Source organism: Neodiprion lecontei, chromosome 4 (assembly GCF_021901455.1).
Source record: "Neodiprion lecontei isolate iyNeoLeco1 chromosome 4, iyNeoLeco1.1, whole genome shotgun sequence".
In the NCBI taxonomy this organism is placed as follows: Eukaryota; Metazoa; Arthropoda; class Insecta; order Hymenoptera; family Diprionidae; genus Neodiprion; species Neodiprion lecontei.
Genome location: NC_060263.1, coordinates 18544609 through 18563861, shown reverse-complemented (window position 1 = coordinate 18563861; position 19253 = coordinate 18544609). Strand labels below are relative to the sequence as shown.

Here is a 19253-nt window from a genome sequence, read left to right as displayed (position 1 = left end):
ATTTCTCTTCTTGCTGTATACACTACGAAAAACCGCGCTGCAACTTGCGCAATAAAAACAAGCTCGAGTTTTTCATTTGCAAGCATTTGCTGAATTAAATACGCAGAATTTGAGGTCCACGCCTCGAATTCAAATAAAACACGAACTTATCGCTTACTCAAATCCACGCGCCTCATGAATACTTAAATTCAGAGGCAAATATTTATCAGGGGACTGTTTTTCCTTGCGAAACGGAGGACTTGGCCGGCGGAATGAGTTTTTCTGCCTCTTTATTTATCACTTAACGACACCCTTCTACATGCGCTTAACTATTCACCGACTGGCGATTTGCAGCCTTAATTAATGGGCGCGCAGGTTGCAAAATTACGGGAATTTCAGAGGGACACTCTAACGAATTAACTGCAAAAATATCTTACCGAATGATCGGTACAGCGTTCTGCAATGGAATCTTCGTAACTTCCTGCGTGCTAACTTCTCTCCGGTAGTTTCGCGGTACCTCCGTGACCCCTTCAGTAGGAAGTTACACAGAGTCGTCGATTTTTTCTTCGCGTTTTGTCATCCCTGTATTTGACGTCGCACCGAAATTGAGAGGAAGATCCGAGAAAGGGGTCCGATTTCGACGGATGTTCAAAGGATTCGAGCACAGTGACACAGACAGACTCTCTTGCATGCCCCAAATAGAGGAGTTCGGATCTGCGCAACGAGGCCATTAGACTCCTTTGATCCGCAACCTGGGACCGTTTCGAAACTTATAATACCGCCGACTCGGATACGTCGTGTGTGAAAGGCATTTCTATCCAGGCGGATGATACAAATTCGACTTCCGTCACGTCACCGGCGTGTTGAATATTGTGACGGCTCGAAATTATTCGCACAGCGAAAATGCAATTATGAATTCTTTTTTTCCGTTGCTGCTCATTAGTACGGAGAAAAAAATTCTGCCCAAATAGATCAGCTGCTGAAGCAGAATTTATAAGCATCGCAGGAATCGATCACGCTCCGGAAGATTGGAAATTTATCTGAATCCTGTATCCGTATGTATATGTGTTTTGAATGAAAAGTTTGTTACAAGCCTGAAAATTGACGATAGGTGTGGATTTCGCAAGCAACAGCTATGGGTATATAAGAGATCCGAACTTTAGGAGGCGAGATCAATACGCGAAACTTGCGAAAACAACTTGCCATCTTGACTGGCTTCAGACGTACATCGCCGACTCAATGTGCTCACTTAAAGAAAATCGTATTTTTGTCGCTGGGACCGTTTAACTTATTTTTATATATGCTAGCGTTGCTCGCAATTCGATAAGCAGCAGTTACAGTTTTTCACTTATTTATTTTTTTACATTTTTATTCCACGACGATCTGGATTTTCACAGGAATTTCAATCGACGAATTCCGAACTCTAGCTACAACGTTTTTCGAACCGTATAACATAAAAGTCAAGGCATCATACCAGCATAAAAAGAAATCTCCGTCAGCATGAAATTTCCAATATCGATAAATAGATATTGATATAATATGTAACACACGTATTGGGGGTTTGGATCTTTCAGAAAAGTGAATAAAAATTGATTGTTTCCCCGGATTCTATGGCCTTGCAAAATTCCCGTTAGGAATCGGCAGAGATTGTAAGGTTACTTTTTATCTGCGAATTTTTTTTTTTTTATTTCACTTATCCGAGTGTTTTGACCATAATAACATCCGTTAACCGATTCACGCGTCATTCTTGATTTCATCATCATCATCGCGCGTTGTCGCGAAATGCACTGATTATTTAGTCTCTATTGTGACTGAAAACGGCAGTAAACAATCACTGATAACCACAAACTGTTTGCTTGCTCCATCTGCTCTGTATATTATAATATTTCCTCAACTTGCTCCCACACTCTAGCTCTTTAAAAATTTACTCACGGATCTCAAGTATTTTTATATGGTGTTTAGCAGTATAGTGCAACTCAATTATACATACATGATTGGCACGTGTTACATGGGAATTGAAAAAGTTCCTCTGACTGTGGGACAGCAAAAAATATTATAGGCTGTATAAAATCGATACCACTTCCTGCATTTCCAAGAATATGAGTTGTCTGCCGGGGAAAAAGAATGCGAGCTTTCAGATTTAAAGATGTTAAATTTGAGAGAAAAGCTGGGAAGTATACGAGAATGACTTTTTATTACAGTTTCTAAAGATCTACCTGAAAGGTCAGGCTTTTCCGCATTGAAAACAAGATTGCAAGATTTTTCCGTACAAGTACATAATATGAAATTTCAAAATTTTAGAACAATCAAAATTTTGATCCCCAGATCACGTCTTCGTTTTTATAAAGCTTTCAAAACGGTACAGACATTGTACATACCGTTTCTTCCGTTAGGTTTAATCACCCTACCCAGCGTCTTTCCTCGGTCTCAAGTGACTCAAGGGTGAAAACCGAAGCTGCTTCGCTGATCATGGCGACCAACGATCCCGTTCAAGATCAGCCGCAAACGAGGAGAACAATAAGGGGGAACATGCGACAAATCTCCCCTCATCTTCTGGAAAGAGAGAGAGAGAGAAAGATAGAGAGATAGATACATGGATGAGTATATTTATACCTATAACAGCATCAGACAATGTAGCCACAGGGCATTACAACTAATAAAATTACAAATCAAAAATCACTCTGTGACTAAAAGATATGGACAGTGCAGTGTAATACAGCAGTTAAGAGTAAGGAATTAAATTAGAGCAAGAAAAGAGAGATAGAGAGAGAGAGAGAGCTTGAGACTGGGTGTCCTCGGTATCCACAAGCTGGATAAAAAGACCGTTCTTCAACGGAGCAAGTGAAAGCGAGAGAGCTAAAGAGAGACAGGGATAAGGTTAGTTACGTTACTGTAACGATGGATGTTTAGGAGAAATCGTCACTTCGCACCTTTGGGATCTTCTGAAATTTGATAAACGATGATAAACAAAACATACTCATGATTCTAAGAGTCAACTCCTTGAAACTCATTCTGATATTGCACAGTAACGATTTTTTTCCCCGATGTTTCGTTACGTTAACGTTACTAACTTCAGCCTCGCAAGGAGAGAGGAAGAAAGGGAGATAAGAGACCCTCTTGTCACGAGAACAACGTGCAGGGTCTCCACTCAATATAGATACCTTCAATAGTGCCTAGGCAGCAAGCAATTGTCGAACTGAATAGAATAGTTCTTCTATCCAGTAGGGGAGACGGGTCCTAGTGGTCGGACTTTTTACTTTCTGATTTTTAAAATTCTTTGTAATAAAATTTTATTCAGTTCATATACGGGGCACTGTATTAGATGCGTCCTTTGCATACTTAGAAAAAATGCGTGATTGTTCCTATGCAAGTCTGAACAAGATTTTTCGGATTTTCAAAAAAAAAAAAAAAAAAAAAAAAAACAAAAAAAAATCCAGAGGCGGGGTATGTTGTCCTAAGTATTTTAAATGACGAAAATTGGTCAAAAGTGATGAATAGTTTGTTTTTTTGTGCGCCATTGTTTTCTTGTTTTTATTTTGATGTAAAGAACTCGGGTTCTCAATTTATATTTTTAAGCAATACTTCTTTTTTTTTATTGTATTCATTCCTGGAAGTCATGAAATAGTCAACCTAGACTCCGAAAACCATGAAAAATTCGCCTCAGATCCCAAGAATCCCGAAAAACTTGACCCGGACTCAGAAAACCACGGAAAAGTCGAAATGGGGCAAGTTGCGTAATTATTGTTAGATGTGACAATATACGCAAACTCGCGATTTTGTTTAAAAATGTGTATATCTTGCTGACCCGCTATTCAAATATCAGAAACATATGTGTCGAATGAAAACGACAAGAATCACCTTTCCCGTTACCTTATTGTGAAATATCCCAATTCAGCCAAGAAAATAATAGAAAACATATTTAGAAGATGGAAAAGAATTATTCATCAGGTCCAATTTCAGTTTTTCAATCACTGCGGGGCCGCATTTTATGCGATATTCTAGGCAACAACATTAATTTGTTTTAAACATTGGACTACAACTTCAATCTATACCGCCGCTCGTTCCGATATCTAGCTGCAGAAATACGGACCTTGTGACAACTAGGACTCGTCTCTCCTACTTTCGTTCACCGGATCCTTAGCAGCCAGTCTTAGTTTCCTTCCGGAACTTTATTACCACTCATCGTCGCGAAGGTTGCCGCAGCTAAGCTTCGTCGAGAGCTTCGCCAATTTATATCTTGCGTTTCATCAAAATTAACCTTGACATCGTAATGAAAATTGATTTTAATTCTTTTATTTTTCATTAGTACATGTGTGTACACACAGTTTGATCCGTTCTCCGCAACCGAACACTTACAAAGGTCACGAAGTTCGAAAACGTGAATGATAAAACAGCTACTTGGAAACTAAGAAACCGGAGTTAATCAATTCGATTCAATTTTACCGATGCCGTTTTCTGCTCATCAATTTCTCGCCGTAAGCAAGAATATTCAACAATTTTTTTACACCCTCGTATGTTAGCAGATCAAAATCAATCATCACAAATACCAAAATCGGATCAGAAACACAGGGGTTTAATAATTTTTAATTTTCTGACGACAAAACCTTTTCTCAAATCGTCAATTTCTCAACTTGTGTTGTTCCAATTTTCTTGGATCCACGTCGTATTGCACGGTGGAGATTTCACTAACATATCACTATTATTGGCAGAAATGTCATCGCTGTAAATTTTTTTATCCGCCTTTTCTTTTTCCAAACTTTTGATTCGGACGATTCAGTTAATTCATCCTTAGCAAAAAGCATGCATACGAATGAATATATTGCTGAGTCCACTTTTGGTGCAACTAGGGCGATTTATTTGATTTTTTACTTCTTCTTATGCGACCTCAGGTGAGTTAATAATTTACTTAGAGATACGTGTGCGGACACGAATATGCACATGACATACACGTATGTATCCGCGCGTGTGATACGGTTTGTTTCCAAGTTTCGCGAAAGCTTTCACAACACGGAACAATCCAGCAGCGGCAACTGGGTCGCGAGTGCTTTACTTTTATTAGCCAAAAAGTGGCTGTAAGCGCGAGTTCTCAACCCCCGTTCTGTATTGTCTTTTTCGAACGAAACACCACCCAACGCGGTGCGGTTGGTAAAAATTACTCTGCTCGCATTCGCAAGCTTCCTTTACCGTGCAGCAGTGTTTTTTATTTGTAAATATTCAGGTGCGAATTTACAGTATATTGTAAATTACCAAAGTTTGCTGGAAAGACGGGAATAACCGAGGAAGAATTTCGATAAGCACTGAAAAAAGCTGCATTCGTTTCTAAAACGAGTCTGTGTAAATTGCAACACATATTTTTCTTCTTCTGACCGAACAATTTTCATCAACCAACGAATCGTTCGAAACATGATATACGTGTCAAATACTTTTCCTACTCGAATAATTAAAAGTACACCTTTTTAGTAGAATAAGTTTTTCTCTCGGTAAACTGTGCAATTGAAAGACGATATTTCAAATTCTAAAATGCAAACTGTTGTCAAAGATTTATTATACACGGTATTCTAATTAATCGCATGATTATTATAATTCTTTCAAACGACAAAATTTTACAAATTTTATTCCGAAACCGCGCTTTACGTCTTCGTCAAATTGCAATTATCGATAAACCCAGAAACCGTCTGGATAATGAACGTAGAAACTGACTTTCTAGGCGATCGTACAATCGCTGTAAAACCGAGTTTCGCATACAAGCTGCAGGCGCAACATTATATCCGAATCTATATAACAGCGAACAGCCGAGACTTTGGAACGAGCTTAAGCTCCCCGCTTAAAGGGGAGATTGAAATCCGTATCGAGTTCAAAGTTGAGCTAATTAATTCAGTATATCCTTTCGCATTAGTAGCCCCTCACGGGTGCCGCAGTGACGATTAAACTTCACTTTGATAAACAATCAGAGTCTGAAAGTAAAGAATAGAAAAATCATAAATTCATTGTAATTCATAAATATCCGTATGTTTTTACTCTCAACTATTACATTGGAATATTTATTCACGTTTGTATCGACAATTGCACAGCATAATAGACTTCACTATTCTCCTTTAAACTTTTCATTCTATCACTTTTCACATGTTTTGTAGTATTTTTATTTTACCGATGCATCTGTAAGCCGGATACATTCTAATCAATAATTATCATAGTCGTTATTGAACCGATTTAAGTGATCTAATGGATCGGAAAATTATTCTTCCGATTTCTCGCTTCACGATATCACGTTGTCCGATTATTTTACATCCTTGGTTGATAAACGGATTCGATTCTCATCGTGAGGCGTCTTATCATAATTTTTTCCCCGCTGTACGTACGTGTCTGATTTCTTATAACACTGAAAACAGTTATAATCGCCACCCGCAGCCAGTTCAAGGTCACGTCGAAAGCCGGACTTTGCCGATAATTAATACTCACAGAAGCAACATATTGTTAGCGAAAAAAAACTACAGCAGTTGTGAAAAGCCAGAATTTCAATCCAGAGAGTATAACAATAATAGCAAGATTAAAAAAAAAAAAAAAATCAAACCAATTGCCTTACCTTGGTTCGTGGCAGTAACTTTTGGAAGTTATTTCGGGATTTAATTTTTTTGCCAAAACAGTATGGAAGTGGGGAATAATTTGGGGAATTTTATAGGGTTTACAGGATAGAATAATTATTTTAAGCACGTTAAAAATAAAACTAAGGGGCGAGATGAAGAAACGACGACAAGAAGAAAAATTTAAATAATGAGAATTGAAAGACTCGTCCGTGCTGGATTGAAAAATCGTCCCTTGTTCCGGTATAACCTTCCCGAGGGATCCCTTTCAAGTGTAGCGTCGAGGGTCGAGTTCCTGGATTCAGCGTCTATCAATCTCAGAATTCTTCCAGTAGCAGGTATCTAATTACCGAATAACCGCGTTGCCAAATAGCTCTTCTAGATTCAATTATCGGGTCGGTAAGGAGGAAGAAAGAAGAACGAAATAGAATGAGGTAAAAACAGACGCAAGGAAAAAAGGTCTACAGCGCGTTGCAAAATATACCGAAACACTAAATATTTACAAGCATCTAGGAATGCAAGATTGTGAAAACAGTAAGGAACGAAAATTCTCATTAAGAATCACATTGATTTCATTTTACTTTTATAGTGACTACTGAAAACGATATTCAATCACGAGTTAATTTTTAATTAATGTGTATAATTGAAAAGAATACGGCAAACGCTTATAGTTTTCTTTTTTTTTTCCATTCTTACATTATTAATTATTTTTCAACAAGACTGCCGTTCGATTGAATTTTCTTCACGCAAAATAATACATAAATCACAAGAGTAACTGAGAGTTGTATTTTGTATTTTTATAATTATGCACTAAAAAAATTGTTTGTAATTTAATGTATGATTGAAAACTCAGAAAGTTGCCTGAATCTAATAAACTCGTTTCATTTATCAATGTGTTTGCGTGAGTTACAAATTCTGTAAAACGTCGATTTCGTTTTCACAAATTAAAACAGCTTAGAGTGGAATAAAATATCTGTCGATTCTATGGAACCTAAGAATAAGCTGTGGGTACAAAAATGACACGAAAGCGAACTTTGCAAGATGCATTTGAAGTGATTGACTTGAATTTGAAAACAGTATCTTCTTCATCTATGAAGGAATCTGTGAGAGTAAAAAGTATAACATTAGAAAACCATTTCAAGAGCGTACTGCGTAACTTTGGACCAATTTTCGTAACTTGAATGGGATTCATTTTCTCTCCGCTCTTATATGAAAGTAAATTCTCTGGAAATATTTGTTCTGAAATCTATGGTTAAGATTAGTGAAATCTTGATGGGTTGGTATATAATAGTAAAAGAAAACATTTTATGGCTATAAAAAAAAAAAATATGACAGTGCGGGTGATTTGTGAAGAATGCACGTTATAAAAAACAAAGCCCTAGAGTATAAAAATAGGTGGACGTATACACTATTTTCAGTCAATAAATCATCTCACAATCTATCAAGATAGAAGCATTCATTCAGAGTATCGTGCTTATCGTCGTTCAAATTTGAAATACTGTCGACTATTTTCTATACTTTCGAAAAAAACAAATATCGCTTGGTTCTCCACGTAGTTTTAACTTGGAAGTTCATTCACACGGACTTTGCATTCGGCATTTATCCAGAAGAAATTAATTACATCTAATCAACTGTTAACCACAAGGTTGTTTGTTACAATAACATTTACCTATTAATGAAAATGCAGGTATAAATCGAGGTCATCTGCTAAAGAAATAAAACTTATTTGGGATAGCTGTACGAATAGAGAAATGTATGAAAATAAGTCATAAGTCGGTAAGATTTGGGTACGTTGTTTTGTTTTTCCTTCGGTATAATTTATTGTATACACGATGTATAGATCCAAATTTCTGTATACATTAACAATATCCATGAGCAGTCTATAAGGTGCCATGGTACACTTCTATTAGCCGGATCAAATTTCCCGTCGAGGTATTCCGTTTCAGCGATGAGTGTATAAGGGTATATATGTATTTAGGTATACATAGATATACAAGCAGATACAAGTACATAAACCGGCTACGCCTCGTACATAGATAGCGCATAAACTATCGGTTGGATTAAAGAGGGATGAGGACCACAGACGAGTTTTTGTCACAGTTCTCCTTATATCTATATAAATGTACCTATATATATATATATGTATATACACACATACACACACATATTATATGTATACCTAAGGAAAGCGCGTACATAACAGCGTATAGATATACGTAAGTACATAGAGATGCCTGTCTCTCTGTAAGTGTCGACGATTTTAACGGATTTCGAAGGAACGCGTGATAAGCTGCTGTGCAATTGAGACGGAGAGAAAAAAAGGGAAGAAAAAAAGGAGATAGATAGATAGAGAGAGAGAGAGAGAGAGAGAGAGAGAGAGAGAGAGAGAGAGAGAGAGAGAGAGAGAGAGAGAGAGGGAGAGAGAAGATTGAAGTAACTATACACTTTTCGTTGAAGTTGACCGAATTACCTGAATATATATATATATATATGTATATATATATATATCATGTATATACATTGTACATATGTGAGTAAGAAAAATATAGATCCGAGCCAATTCCAAGCGGAGTCTAGAGCAATAACGAGAAAAAACACCTTTTTCCCCATCCTCGAGACAATTTGAGATGAAAACGAAATGACAGAAAAAAAAACGAGGAAATGTTAAATTCCTGAGAAATTCAGCTAATGTTTTCGATTATTCGACGCAAAGTTGTTAAGTATATATTTATATGCTGAGGCTGAACCTTTTAACATTGAGAAACGCGAGCTATAATGTATATGTATATATATATATAATAGTCGATATGAAACTTGTTATAAAATCAACGAACGCAAAGAAAGAGCACAAAAAACAAGAAAATGAACAACAGAAGAAGAAAATCGTATTAAAGAAGAGAAACCAAAGATTTTGCAGTAACCTTTGCAGCTTAAAGGGATTTAGGTTAAATCATAACCCATAATTATGATTATTGTAATTGCATAATTATTGTGATTGATGTAAATTATCGCGCTGTGTGCGGATAATTATAATATCTCCGATTTGCAGAATGGCGTTTTTTTCAATAATAATATTCAATTTTTGAACCAATTCATTTCCCATCGTTGTTTTGCCTTTTTTCTTCTTACTTATTTACGATTGATTCAATTCAACGGCATGTCATTTTACGTAAATTGAAGTATTTGAATGAGAAATTTAGCTAAGACAGAATTTTAAGTCGCGACGAGGGAGAAAATTATGGCAACAGTCCGTTCATCAGATTATACGTATGTACGAAGATAATTGTAATAAATTCAGTCAAATTCATAATATAATTATACGCCAAGAAAGTTTATTATTCAATTGAATAGATAAAAAAAACATTGTTACGAAACTGTTTAAATTTTTGCAACGAGTCTCGAGTTTTTACTTATTACTCAAATGGTGAAAAACATTAAAATTAGCAATGTAAACATATTTATGTATTGACGCATTGAATTTTTGCACAGATACGTATTTCCAACGATTCCATTTTCAGTAAGATAATTGTTATTGTTTTTCTCATTTTAATAGTGACGAGGAAAACTGTACCAGTTTAGATGATATCAAGACTTTAATTAGCGAGTGCGAATAATATTCGTACGAATCTTTACATAAATGTAATTGTGGAAGCATTAAACAAATACTACGTAATTGTAAATAGAAAAAATGTTGGGAAAAGTATTCTTCCCTCGATAATGTACCGTATAAATTTTGAAGCAACTTTGTGTCTGATTTGAGTTTGTTTCTGCTGCCTCATCGTTTTAAATACGATGTAGTAATAACATGAATAACAATAACGATAATAAGAAGCTCTGAAAGTTAGCCGAACTGGCCAAGCGGAATGTACAAACCATTCTATACTATAATGACCTTTTGTTCCATTCTTATTATAATAATAAAGTAAGATATACACGCAAGCTATTAAACGGAATACATACCTATAAATATTTCAACTTGGTGTTTTGTTGGTTCAAATTGTTTGAGGCGATAAAAAATGAATAAAAAAAATATCGTCCTACTATGGAACGGTGTCAAAATGATCGGAATGAAAAATAGAATTCATGAGAGTTTTAAAAATGTAGATTTCGAGATGGCTCTGAATATTCAAAAAAAATTAACGACGGGGAAAAAAAATTTGAAAACATTCCGAAGTGCTTTTCCGAGATCGGAGAATCTTGCGAAAAATCGTGAGCGAATCAAAAATCGTGAAGGAAATTTATTGGATGAATTGACATGGAGTGCCCCGTATATATATATATATATATTTAATGTATAACAATATATACATATATATATATATATATATATATATATATGTAACGGATATGTTTGAAACTTGAGCTAAAATTTTCCCGCTAAACGAGCTGAATTAAAGAGGGTAAAGAAAAAAGCTCCACGGAGTCGAGAGGTAAAAAATGGAGAAGCTGAAAGCTTCGGCTTTTCATTTCTCTTCTTTTGAAAGCAAAATTGCATCGATCATTCTTGTAGCTACTGGGTATAACGTACGGGGTCAAGTGTATTCAAACTTTCTTTTCAAACTTGTCAAACAATTAATGCACACATTTTTTTAATAGTAAAAAAACAAAGAACAATCGTAAAAAATGATTAACATTACGTCATAAGTTTATATTACCAGTTCAGTTATTTTGTTCACAATGTTTTGAATACAAATTCTTATTTCGTTATTACATAACTGCCAGAATGTCATAATTGACTAGTGATGGATACTAATTGGAAGTACTGAAAATTTTAAGACAGCCATTAACTGGGCAGTTTCAAAGCTAATATTTATTCCTTCCAAGTCACCAACTTGCAGGATGCGGGAATTTTTAATTCCCTGTAAGTTTTTTTTTTATCGGTTCTTAGGCTTAAAATTCTTTAATTTACACGAGGGTTTTCTTTTTTCCAATTTCTCGATCAACATTTATTTTAACAAACTATTATAATAATGAGAAACATTATTAAAAGGGTTCCGGTTGTGGTTTTGATATAAAAAAAAGTTGATTGCAGTGGAGAAGTAAAAGAAAGTAATGTGCGATTCATTCGCGATTTGTAAAGTGAGCGGATTGCATCATGGGAAGGAGGAACAGATAAGGATCTCGTTTCAATTTCCAACCGACAATTAATCGCAAGAAATTACTGCAGCTTTCAGCATATATACAGAAGCGGTGATTGTTAGACTGCGAAATCGTCGCGGAAATTATCGCGAGAATCGCGATTGAAAATGGGGTGAGGGTGATTAAGAACTGGAATGAAATCTCAATGAGGTTGTAATTTCCCGTTTTCTCATTGAGAAGAAGAAGAAGAAGAAGAAGAAGAAGAGAAGAGGGAATAAGAGGAAAATTAGACAATAAAATCCAATTGAAATCACATCGAAAAGAATCCTGTTCAAAAATCGTTGCTTCTAAATCGGACCTTCCAACAGAAATGGCAACGAATTTCAAATTTCGTTGTCACGAAATTGAGATTATCGAAAACAAAAAACAAAAATTGATCAAACAACACGTAAGTGTTGACAAAAATAATAATATTCGGCTTTGTCGTTCAAAATATTTGATTTAATCGTCATTTTCGTTTTTAAAATTCAAGTTCTATCGATAATCTTTTTTAACCAAAAGTACATTTGACATCGAGTTAAAACGTCCACAAGTTTGTCTTCCCACAATCGTTGTATAATTTTCTACTCGCGGTTTGATTATTTTTTAGGGTATTTTTTATTTTCATCAATATTATCTTTGCGGCATGCGGCATAAACGTATCCGTGAATACACAACAACATTAAAGCGTAGCCGCGTGAAAAATAAATTTAAGGAGGTCTTCGTCACCGGGTCGCGTCGTCGCGCAACAGCGGAAGAACTCTTATTTCGACCAAGACTCCTTCCTCTCTCCCTCTCCATTTTCCCTTCCTTTTTTTTTCTATCCCTCTTTTTCATTTTCATTATTCCTTCTAGTCTTTCTTACTCTCCCCATGTCAAGATTGACACACTGCAGCTGTCGGCTTTGGAAAAGAGGGACGAACGTGAGGACGTCAAAGACGCTGAGATTACGTCGCATCGCTGATAATGTGGAACGTGTATAGGTGTCACGGGTGTCCTCAACTGCACACACGTACACACGTTGTACATGTACGATGATAAATTTGTAACACATTGACACGTGCGATAGACCGAAACGGACCAGAATATCGTAATATGACAACCTTTTTCCCCATTGAAATTTTTCATACCGTTGAAAATATTCCTAATTTGAATTATTGGACCGCAGCTACCACAATACACAAAACTTATACGAGTTTTTTGAAGTCGGTTATTCGTGATATTAATTTGACTGGAAAGGGGAAGGCTCAAAAAAAGAAAACCAACAAACAGGCAAGGAAACGTTGAAACAATTTTTAGTAATGTAATTTGCGCGGATGACAGTGTAGTTAACATGAATGAAAAAACATTTTGAGCAAGCGTGTGATAAAAACGGATTTGAGAAAACTTGAGTAACACAAGCTAAGGTATCAACGATTTGAGAAAAAGTTTCATAATTTAAAATCAAGTCGTTCAAAACATCAAAATTCTGCAATGGTATTTTTGCACGGATTCTAACATTTTTCGGCTCATATCAATCACGGTCACATTCGAGAAATCTTGGATTATAGAATAAATAATTATATCACCGATAAATAGTTATTACACTTTCTCTTGAATTGTTGATATTTTAATTTGCGTTCAACAAATTTTCTCCGATTGATTTCTACCGCACAGCGGGGCTGTTGTTTCATTCTTGCTTGCTAACTTTTCATTCATACCTGAGGGTTTGGATCGGCATCGCAGGGCGAGTAGCCGAGGCAGGCGTTCGGTCATGTAAAGTCTTACGCAACTCGACCGCGGGGTAAACGGTGCTTGCAAAAGTTACGCGAACTTTCACAGCTGCAAGTATACACAAACTGCACACACTCGCGATCATACGTGCAGACGTCTGCATCATGTACGGTGTACGTCCATTTACCTTGCGCCGCATGAAGAGGCTTCTCGATATCGAAATCAATACGCGACACGAAACTGCAGTCACTTATGCAGACGGCAGAAATTACCCGAGTGCAGGTGCGTGCCCAAATTGTGCGTTATACGTCGTGCGAAATTCGGAACAGTTTCCGCAGCGGAGATTCCATGAACAGCGGTGTGAATGATTGATGAAAAGATTGTGTGTGAGAGAGAGAAAGAGAGAGAGAGAGAGAGAGAAAACATTGTTTCTTTTCTACGTTCTTTGATAACATTACCTCGTGACCATGGGGAGAAATAAGGTGAATAGAATGAGAAATAACAAGCCGCGGAGAGAATTAAACTAGACGACTAGACGACTAGACGACTTGCATGGTGTACATATGAGGTATAAAACGGGATTCTGGCCGTGACTTATCACGCTCCAATTCAAGTAGCTGTGTGCGCTGCAAGCTCTGCTTTCTACATCTGTATTCATTAAAGTTTCATTTCTATGAAACGCTGAGAAACGAAAGAGCGAAGAAATTGGAGTTGGGGCTAAAATTAAAAGTTGGGAATAATTGTGGGTAATGAATGAAAGTGACGTAGACAGAAAATTATGCTTTTTGGGTGACAGAGATCGAAGACTGCGAGATTAAGAACCTTTGCAGGTTATAGGCGAGTCAAAAATTTGGTTACACAAAAATATGATGATCGCAACTGAAGTTGATATCACATTCAACTTGCATAATTCAAATGGAACCTCTTTAGGATATACATATAAAAAAAAAAAAAAAAAAAAAAAAAACATCGTGAAATTCAACTGCAGTTAAACTCAGAGATTTTTAGATAAATACAAACATTTTATTTCGAGAAGAAAAAAAAATTCTAATACGCGTTGGGTGTTTATTAGATAATCTTCAATAAGTAGAATCATGAATTTTGTATTCCCGGCTCTTTTATCTGCGATGTCAATGATCGCAAACCGCGATTTGTTGCATCCTGATCGTTTTGTACTTGCAGGCCTTCATCCGAAAGACTATAACTGAAAGACTTACTTCTGCACTGCAGCAATCCCGCCTTGATTGTGTAACGTACTGAGCTTTTATCGAAGCCCTTCGAAGGTTGAAAAATTGAGAGCTCCAGCAGTAATCTGCAGTCGCGTAAGGCAAAGTCTGCACGTAGCGAATTGAATGACCGTGATTTATCGGCAGCTGTCCGAATTTATGATGAGACAGGAATTTTTTGAAACTATAATCACAACTGCTTTGTTAACCGAACAGGAATCGAAACGTCCACTCTACACTGACTATTCATCTCTTTGTACCCATGGAAAATTTACGTGCTAAGCCCTATTAAAAAAAGAAAAACGTTGATCGATTGAATGAAATAAAAGTCGACGATACGTGTTTGACCAAATTAGAGATGGAACGAACGAACGCACGATACGAACCATTTGGCTTTTAATTAGTATTCCGCGGATTCTTCGTTCAGAATTTGGAGAGGATTAAAAAAGGGCGTGGTTACAGACGATACCGATATCGAGTGCGCGTCGGCATCGATATACGCGTGTACACCTCTCTACACACAATTATACGTAACATCGATGTGCGGAACTCTGAAAATCCCTATCGCTTGAACACCGCGTTTATACAGCTACGCGGTATGTTGTATAATTTGGTATATGCTATTAATTAATGGGCCGCCCCTGTGTCACGTTTGCAAATGCAGTAACGGGCGGCTGCGTTCTACCCTATTTCACCTAAACATGGGCTCGAAGGGTGCCTGTGCAATGATTGCGTGTGTGTGCCTGAACAGCCATGCCGTGTGTACACGGTTCGCAACGCCACGTGTGTTACAGCTAGACGTACGCACGTGACAGACGAGGCGGAAGTTCACACAAACGTTTAATCGATTCGCATGTGTTTGACACGGAGGCACACGCCGCTATAAGCTATCATCGTTTTTCGTGCGATTTGCATAGATTATAGATCCTGCAGAGCCGCGGGGCAAAAACCCTCGTAAACTACCTAGAATAAAAAACGTTGGGTTTAGATACATCGTGAATGCATGAAGCGTTCCGTGGAAATCGACAGCTTACACGTAACTTTGATCTCTGATAATATCTACGTGTCCGTTTTACTGCCTGCATCGAATTTTGCCAGACTCATGAAACGCGATCGTATTTTTTGAAATTTTTATCCCGTATCTCTTTGTTTACAACGTACTCGTGACTTTTTTTTCTCCTGAAATTGAGACGAACGTACGTACGTTGTAATGAAAAAATTTGACGTGAAACTTCGCGAATTCTGCGTTTTCTTACAAGTGGAACTAATTTTTTTTGTTTTTTTCATTTTGCTTGACCCGATTCGAGCAAATTTGCGTACGATTCATCAATCACACACTTTTACACTTTGATAGATTCCACGATTCTGGTCGCAAATGATTCCGACAAAATAAAATTATTGTACGTAAAGGGTTTAAATTTTTGAAATTTTCATCTTTTTCGAATTGATTCTGGTCAACATTGTTATATCATGACAAAAATATACATCTTTACTCTCCTAAACTCACAGTATCAAAGTTAACGGTCATTTCAACGACAATATTTTTGGACAATCGACTATTTTAGACTTTCAAAAACCTTTTAAATATGACCAAATTTGTATTGGTCGTCTTTTCACCGTAATTTGGTGCTTGTTTCATTTGAGACTCTTGTCCATCTACATCTATTCGCGCGGTAACGGTTAGAGCTCTGCATACGAAATGCGCAGGTGCCTCAGTGGCTCGGTGGCACAGCGGTGGGGGTTGACGGGGGCAGGATCGGGGTTGAAGGAAGTTGCCGTCGAGGTCGAGAGCAATCCACGCTCTTCGCCGAGCCGGGAAGGTCAGTGCAGGGCAGTGCAGGGCGAGCAGCGAGCGGCGAAGATCGGAGGAAGAAGAAGAAGGAGGAGGAGGAGGAGGAGGCGACGTCGCGGGATCCTTCGGGACTTTTTCCAGGACTCTTTCGGCATCCCGACCCGGGCGATTCGCCCGACACGCGGCGCCGAGCGCGACTCGCGTCGTCCCGCGATGCTCTGACCGAGATCCGAACTTTGACCGAGCGTCGCGTCGCCTCTCGAGAGCGGATCGTCGTCGTTCCGGCGCCCGCTGCGCCCCGAGGAACGCCAGAGCGCTTTCGGCCGCCCCCGCGCCTGTCTCGCGTCAGTTTACCCGCGGATCTTCGCCCGTCCCGAGTCGCGTCGCCTTCCGGTTTCCCGCCGACGTACGACCCGCGCCACCGGCCGAGCTTTTCCGTCACAAGGTCACCCGGAGCGTCGGAAAGCGCGCGGAGTTACGGAATATGTGAAAAAGCTCGTCGCGAAGCATCGAAAGCTCCCCGACGCCGCCGCGTCTCCCGCCTCTAAGTGATCGCGTGTTATGAGTCGAAGTGAAGTTCGATCAGTCGATTCGAATCGATCGGTGCCTTGAACGCCGCCATGAGTTCGACGCCGGTCCTCCTCGTCCTTCTCGCCTTTCTCCTCGGCGCCGAGCCGCGGGCTGCAAAACCCGCGTCGAGCGATCGGCAGCGGTTTACGATAGAGCAGCTCTTCTCGATCGAGTTCCCAACCCTCATCACCGGCGACCTGGACCTCGACGTCTGCAAGGCCGGTCGGTAATGAGTCTTGTGTTGTAGAAAATTTAGCGGTTGGTTTGAGAAGATCGGTGCTCGATGATTAAGAATTCACCTCATAACACGTCATAGGAAGATAATGTTCCGTCAGAGATAAAGACGGACATCGTGCACCCAATCATTATGTCCACAATTCGTACTATTGTGAACTCAGCTTTAATTTTACAATATAGATATTATTTCCACGAAGAGGTCAAACGTTAGATAGCGAATGCTCGGTTGTTTACATTCATTAACGATTTGAGAATGGCTTCGCGTCTTGTTTCTTTTCATTCTTTTTTTTTTGTTTCGAGACTGATAACTGACTTTGATTTATGGCAAACGATAATTCAGTGTGTCTCTGACACCCAGGCGTCCTTAGACCTCTTCGCCGAGTCTTCATACGAGATAAGCTCGGAGTGGTCACGGTTATTGCCTCTAACTGCGATCAACAGCCTACAAACGACGATTCTTGATCATTTCAAATTCCCAAGCTCTGTTCAATTTTTCACCTGCCACTTTTCAATTTCCTCGCCCCTTCTCTGCTGGACCCGCAGAATCCGTCAAGTAGGGCCTCAAAACATTATCAAAAAAAAAAAAAAAAACCAGTCATCAATTTATGCCCAAACAGCCACGATAATAACCGATAACGTTTATAATGAAAAAATTCATCATCTTTGTGAAAAATATTAAGAATCCTTCAACAGAACTTTGAAATGAAAATACTCTTTCTAATTAAATTGGGACGTATTTATAGCAAAGTCAATAATTGTGCCGAATCTGAATTTGAATGTTGTCAACGTCGTTTGACTATTATGCAATTTACGATCTAATTACAGGTGGTTTTCTCGGTGATATCGCACTGCCAAATATCCAGTATGAGACAGAATGGCGACAGCAAAAGCTTAACAAAAGCTACCTCGAAGAGTTGGAGAAATACAGAGACGAGATTCTCAACGAGGGTCTTCAAGTCGAAGAAGAAGGCCTCACGGGTTCGTACGAATATTCAGTTCAAAGACTTTAACAATTGATGGTCTGCAAGTCTTTAAAATTTTCTGTATTCGTAATCCTTTCATCTCATAACCGGAAAATTTTATTAAAATTTTGGTACGAAAAATTGAAAACGTGTATATTATATCAAATCAACCTTATTTTTCCCTCATTATTATTGCATACATACGGAAATACAATTAATTTCAATACGAGTCTGAGGTTCAAAAGTAAATCTGCAAATTGTGATAAATTTTTCATCTTCAAAAACGATAAAAGAAGCTTCAAATAACGAGAAACGATAAATTGTACGACCCGTAGAGTACGGCACAAGGCAATTCTTCAACTTGATTCGGATATGTTTTTTTATGGGTTCGGATGTCCCTTTCACTGATTGTGAATAAAATTTCACTTTTGCAAACGATTAATCAATGAATTTGACTCTATGGTTACCTTGAAATTGGTTTACAAATTTTTTTTTCAACCTTCGATGTTTCCCCCGCAGAGGTCTTGCAGTTCAAAAAGGAGCATGACGGGGTTGAAGGGTTCAGTTCGGCGGAAGCAGGACTTCACCTGACCGAGGGAGGCTCGGAGGGAATCATGGTCGACAGAAACGAGTACGAAATCGGAGGATCTGATTTTGGCGAAGCCTTTGAGTTCAGTCCGAAGGTGGCGACCATCTTACCGCCGAACTACGGGGTTGATTCAGGGTGGGTCGGAACTTCGATTCGTAGCTCAAGCCCTTGCATAGAACCCAAACTCGCACTTTAATTACACAAGTTGTGATTTCTATGGCGATTTTTCACTCGCTTTAGAGTCTCGTCGCTATTTCCGACGAGAACAAAAGGCTAATTTCCATAATTTAATTATAACGGGGAATTCTAGAAATGAGAGAATAGAATTAACGACGACGGAGAGGGAGAAAAAAAAAAAAATTTGTGATGAAGAAAAGAGGGAAATTGAAACAAGAATGAAACGCAGAAATATCTCGGACGATTTGAAAAAGTCTAGGTAGTTGGAGGTGTTCTGTGCGAAAAAAGTGTTAAAAAGAGACGATTCAA

At 38.2% G+C, this 19253-nt stretch overlaps 1 protein-coding gene across 2 annotated transcripts in view; it reads left to right on the top strand.

Annotated features, from left to right (window-relative positions):
- LOC107225192 (bone morphogenetic protein 1) overlaps window positions 1–19253 on the top strand; it is a 33061-nt gene that overhangs the window by 1197 nt on the left and 12611 nt on the right. The window contains exons 1-3 of one of the 2 annotated variants that reach the window (XM_015665571.2): window positions 16489–17201; window positions 18042–18194; window positions 18698–18902. In XM_015665571.2, coding sequence (XP_015521057.2) covers window positions 17030–17201; window positions 18042–18194; window positions 18698–18902 — 530 coding nt within the window. In that variant the 5' untranslated portion in view covers window positions 16489–17029. Of the gene's footprint in view, window positions 1–16488; window positions 17202–18041; window positions 18195–18697; window positions 18903–19253 lie in introns of those variants that run through there. The other variant, XM_046739069.1, reaches the window with a different exon arrangement.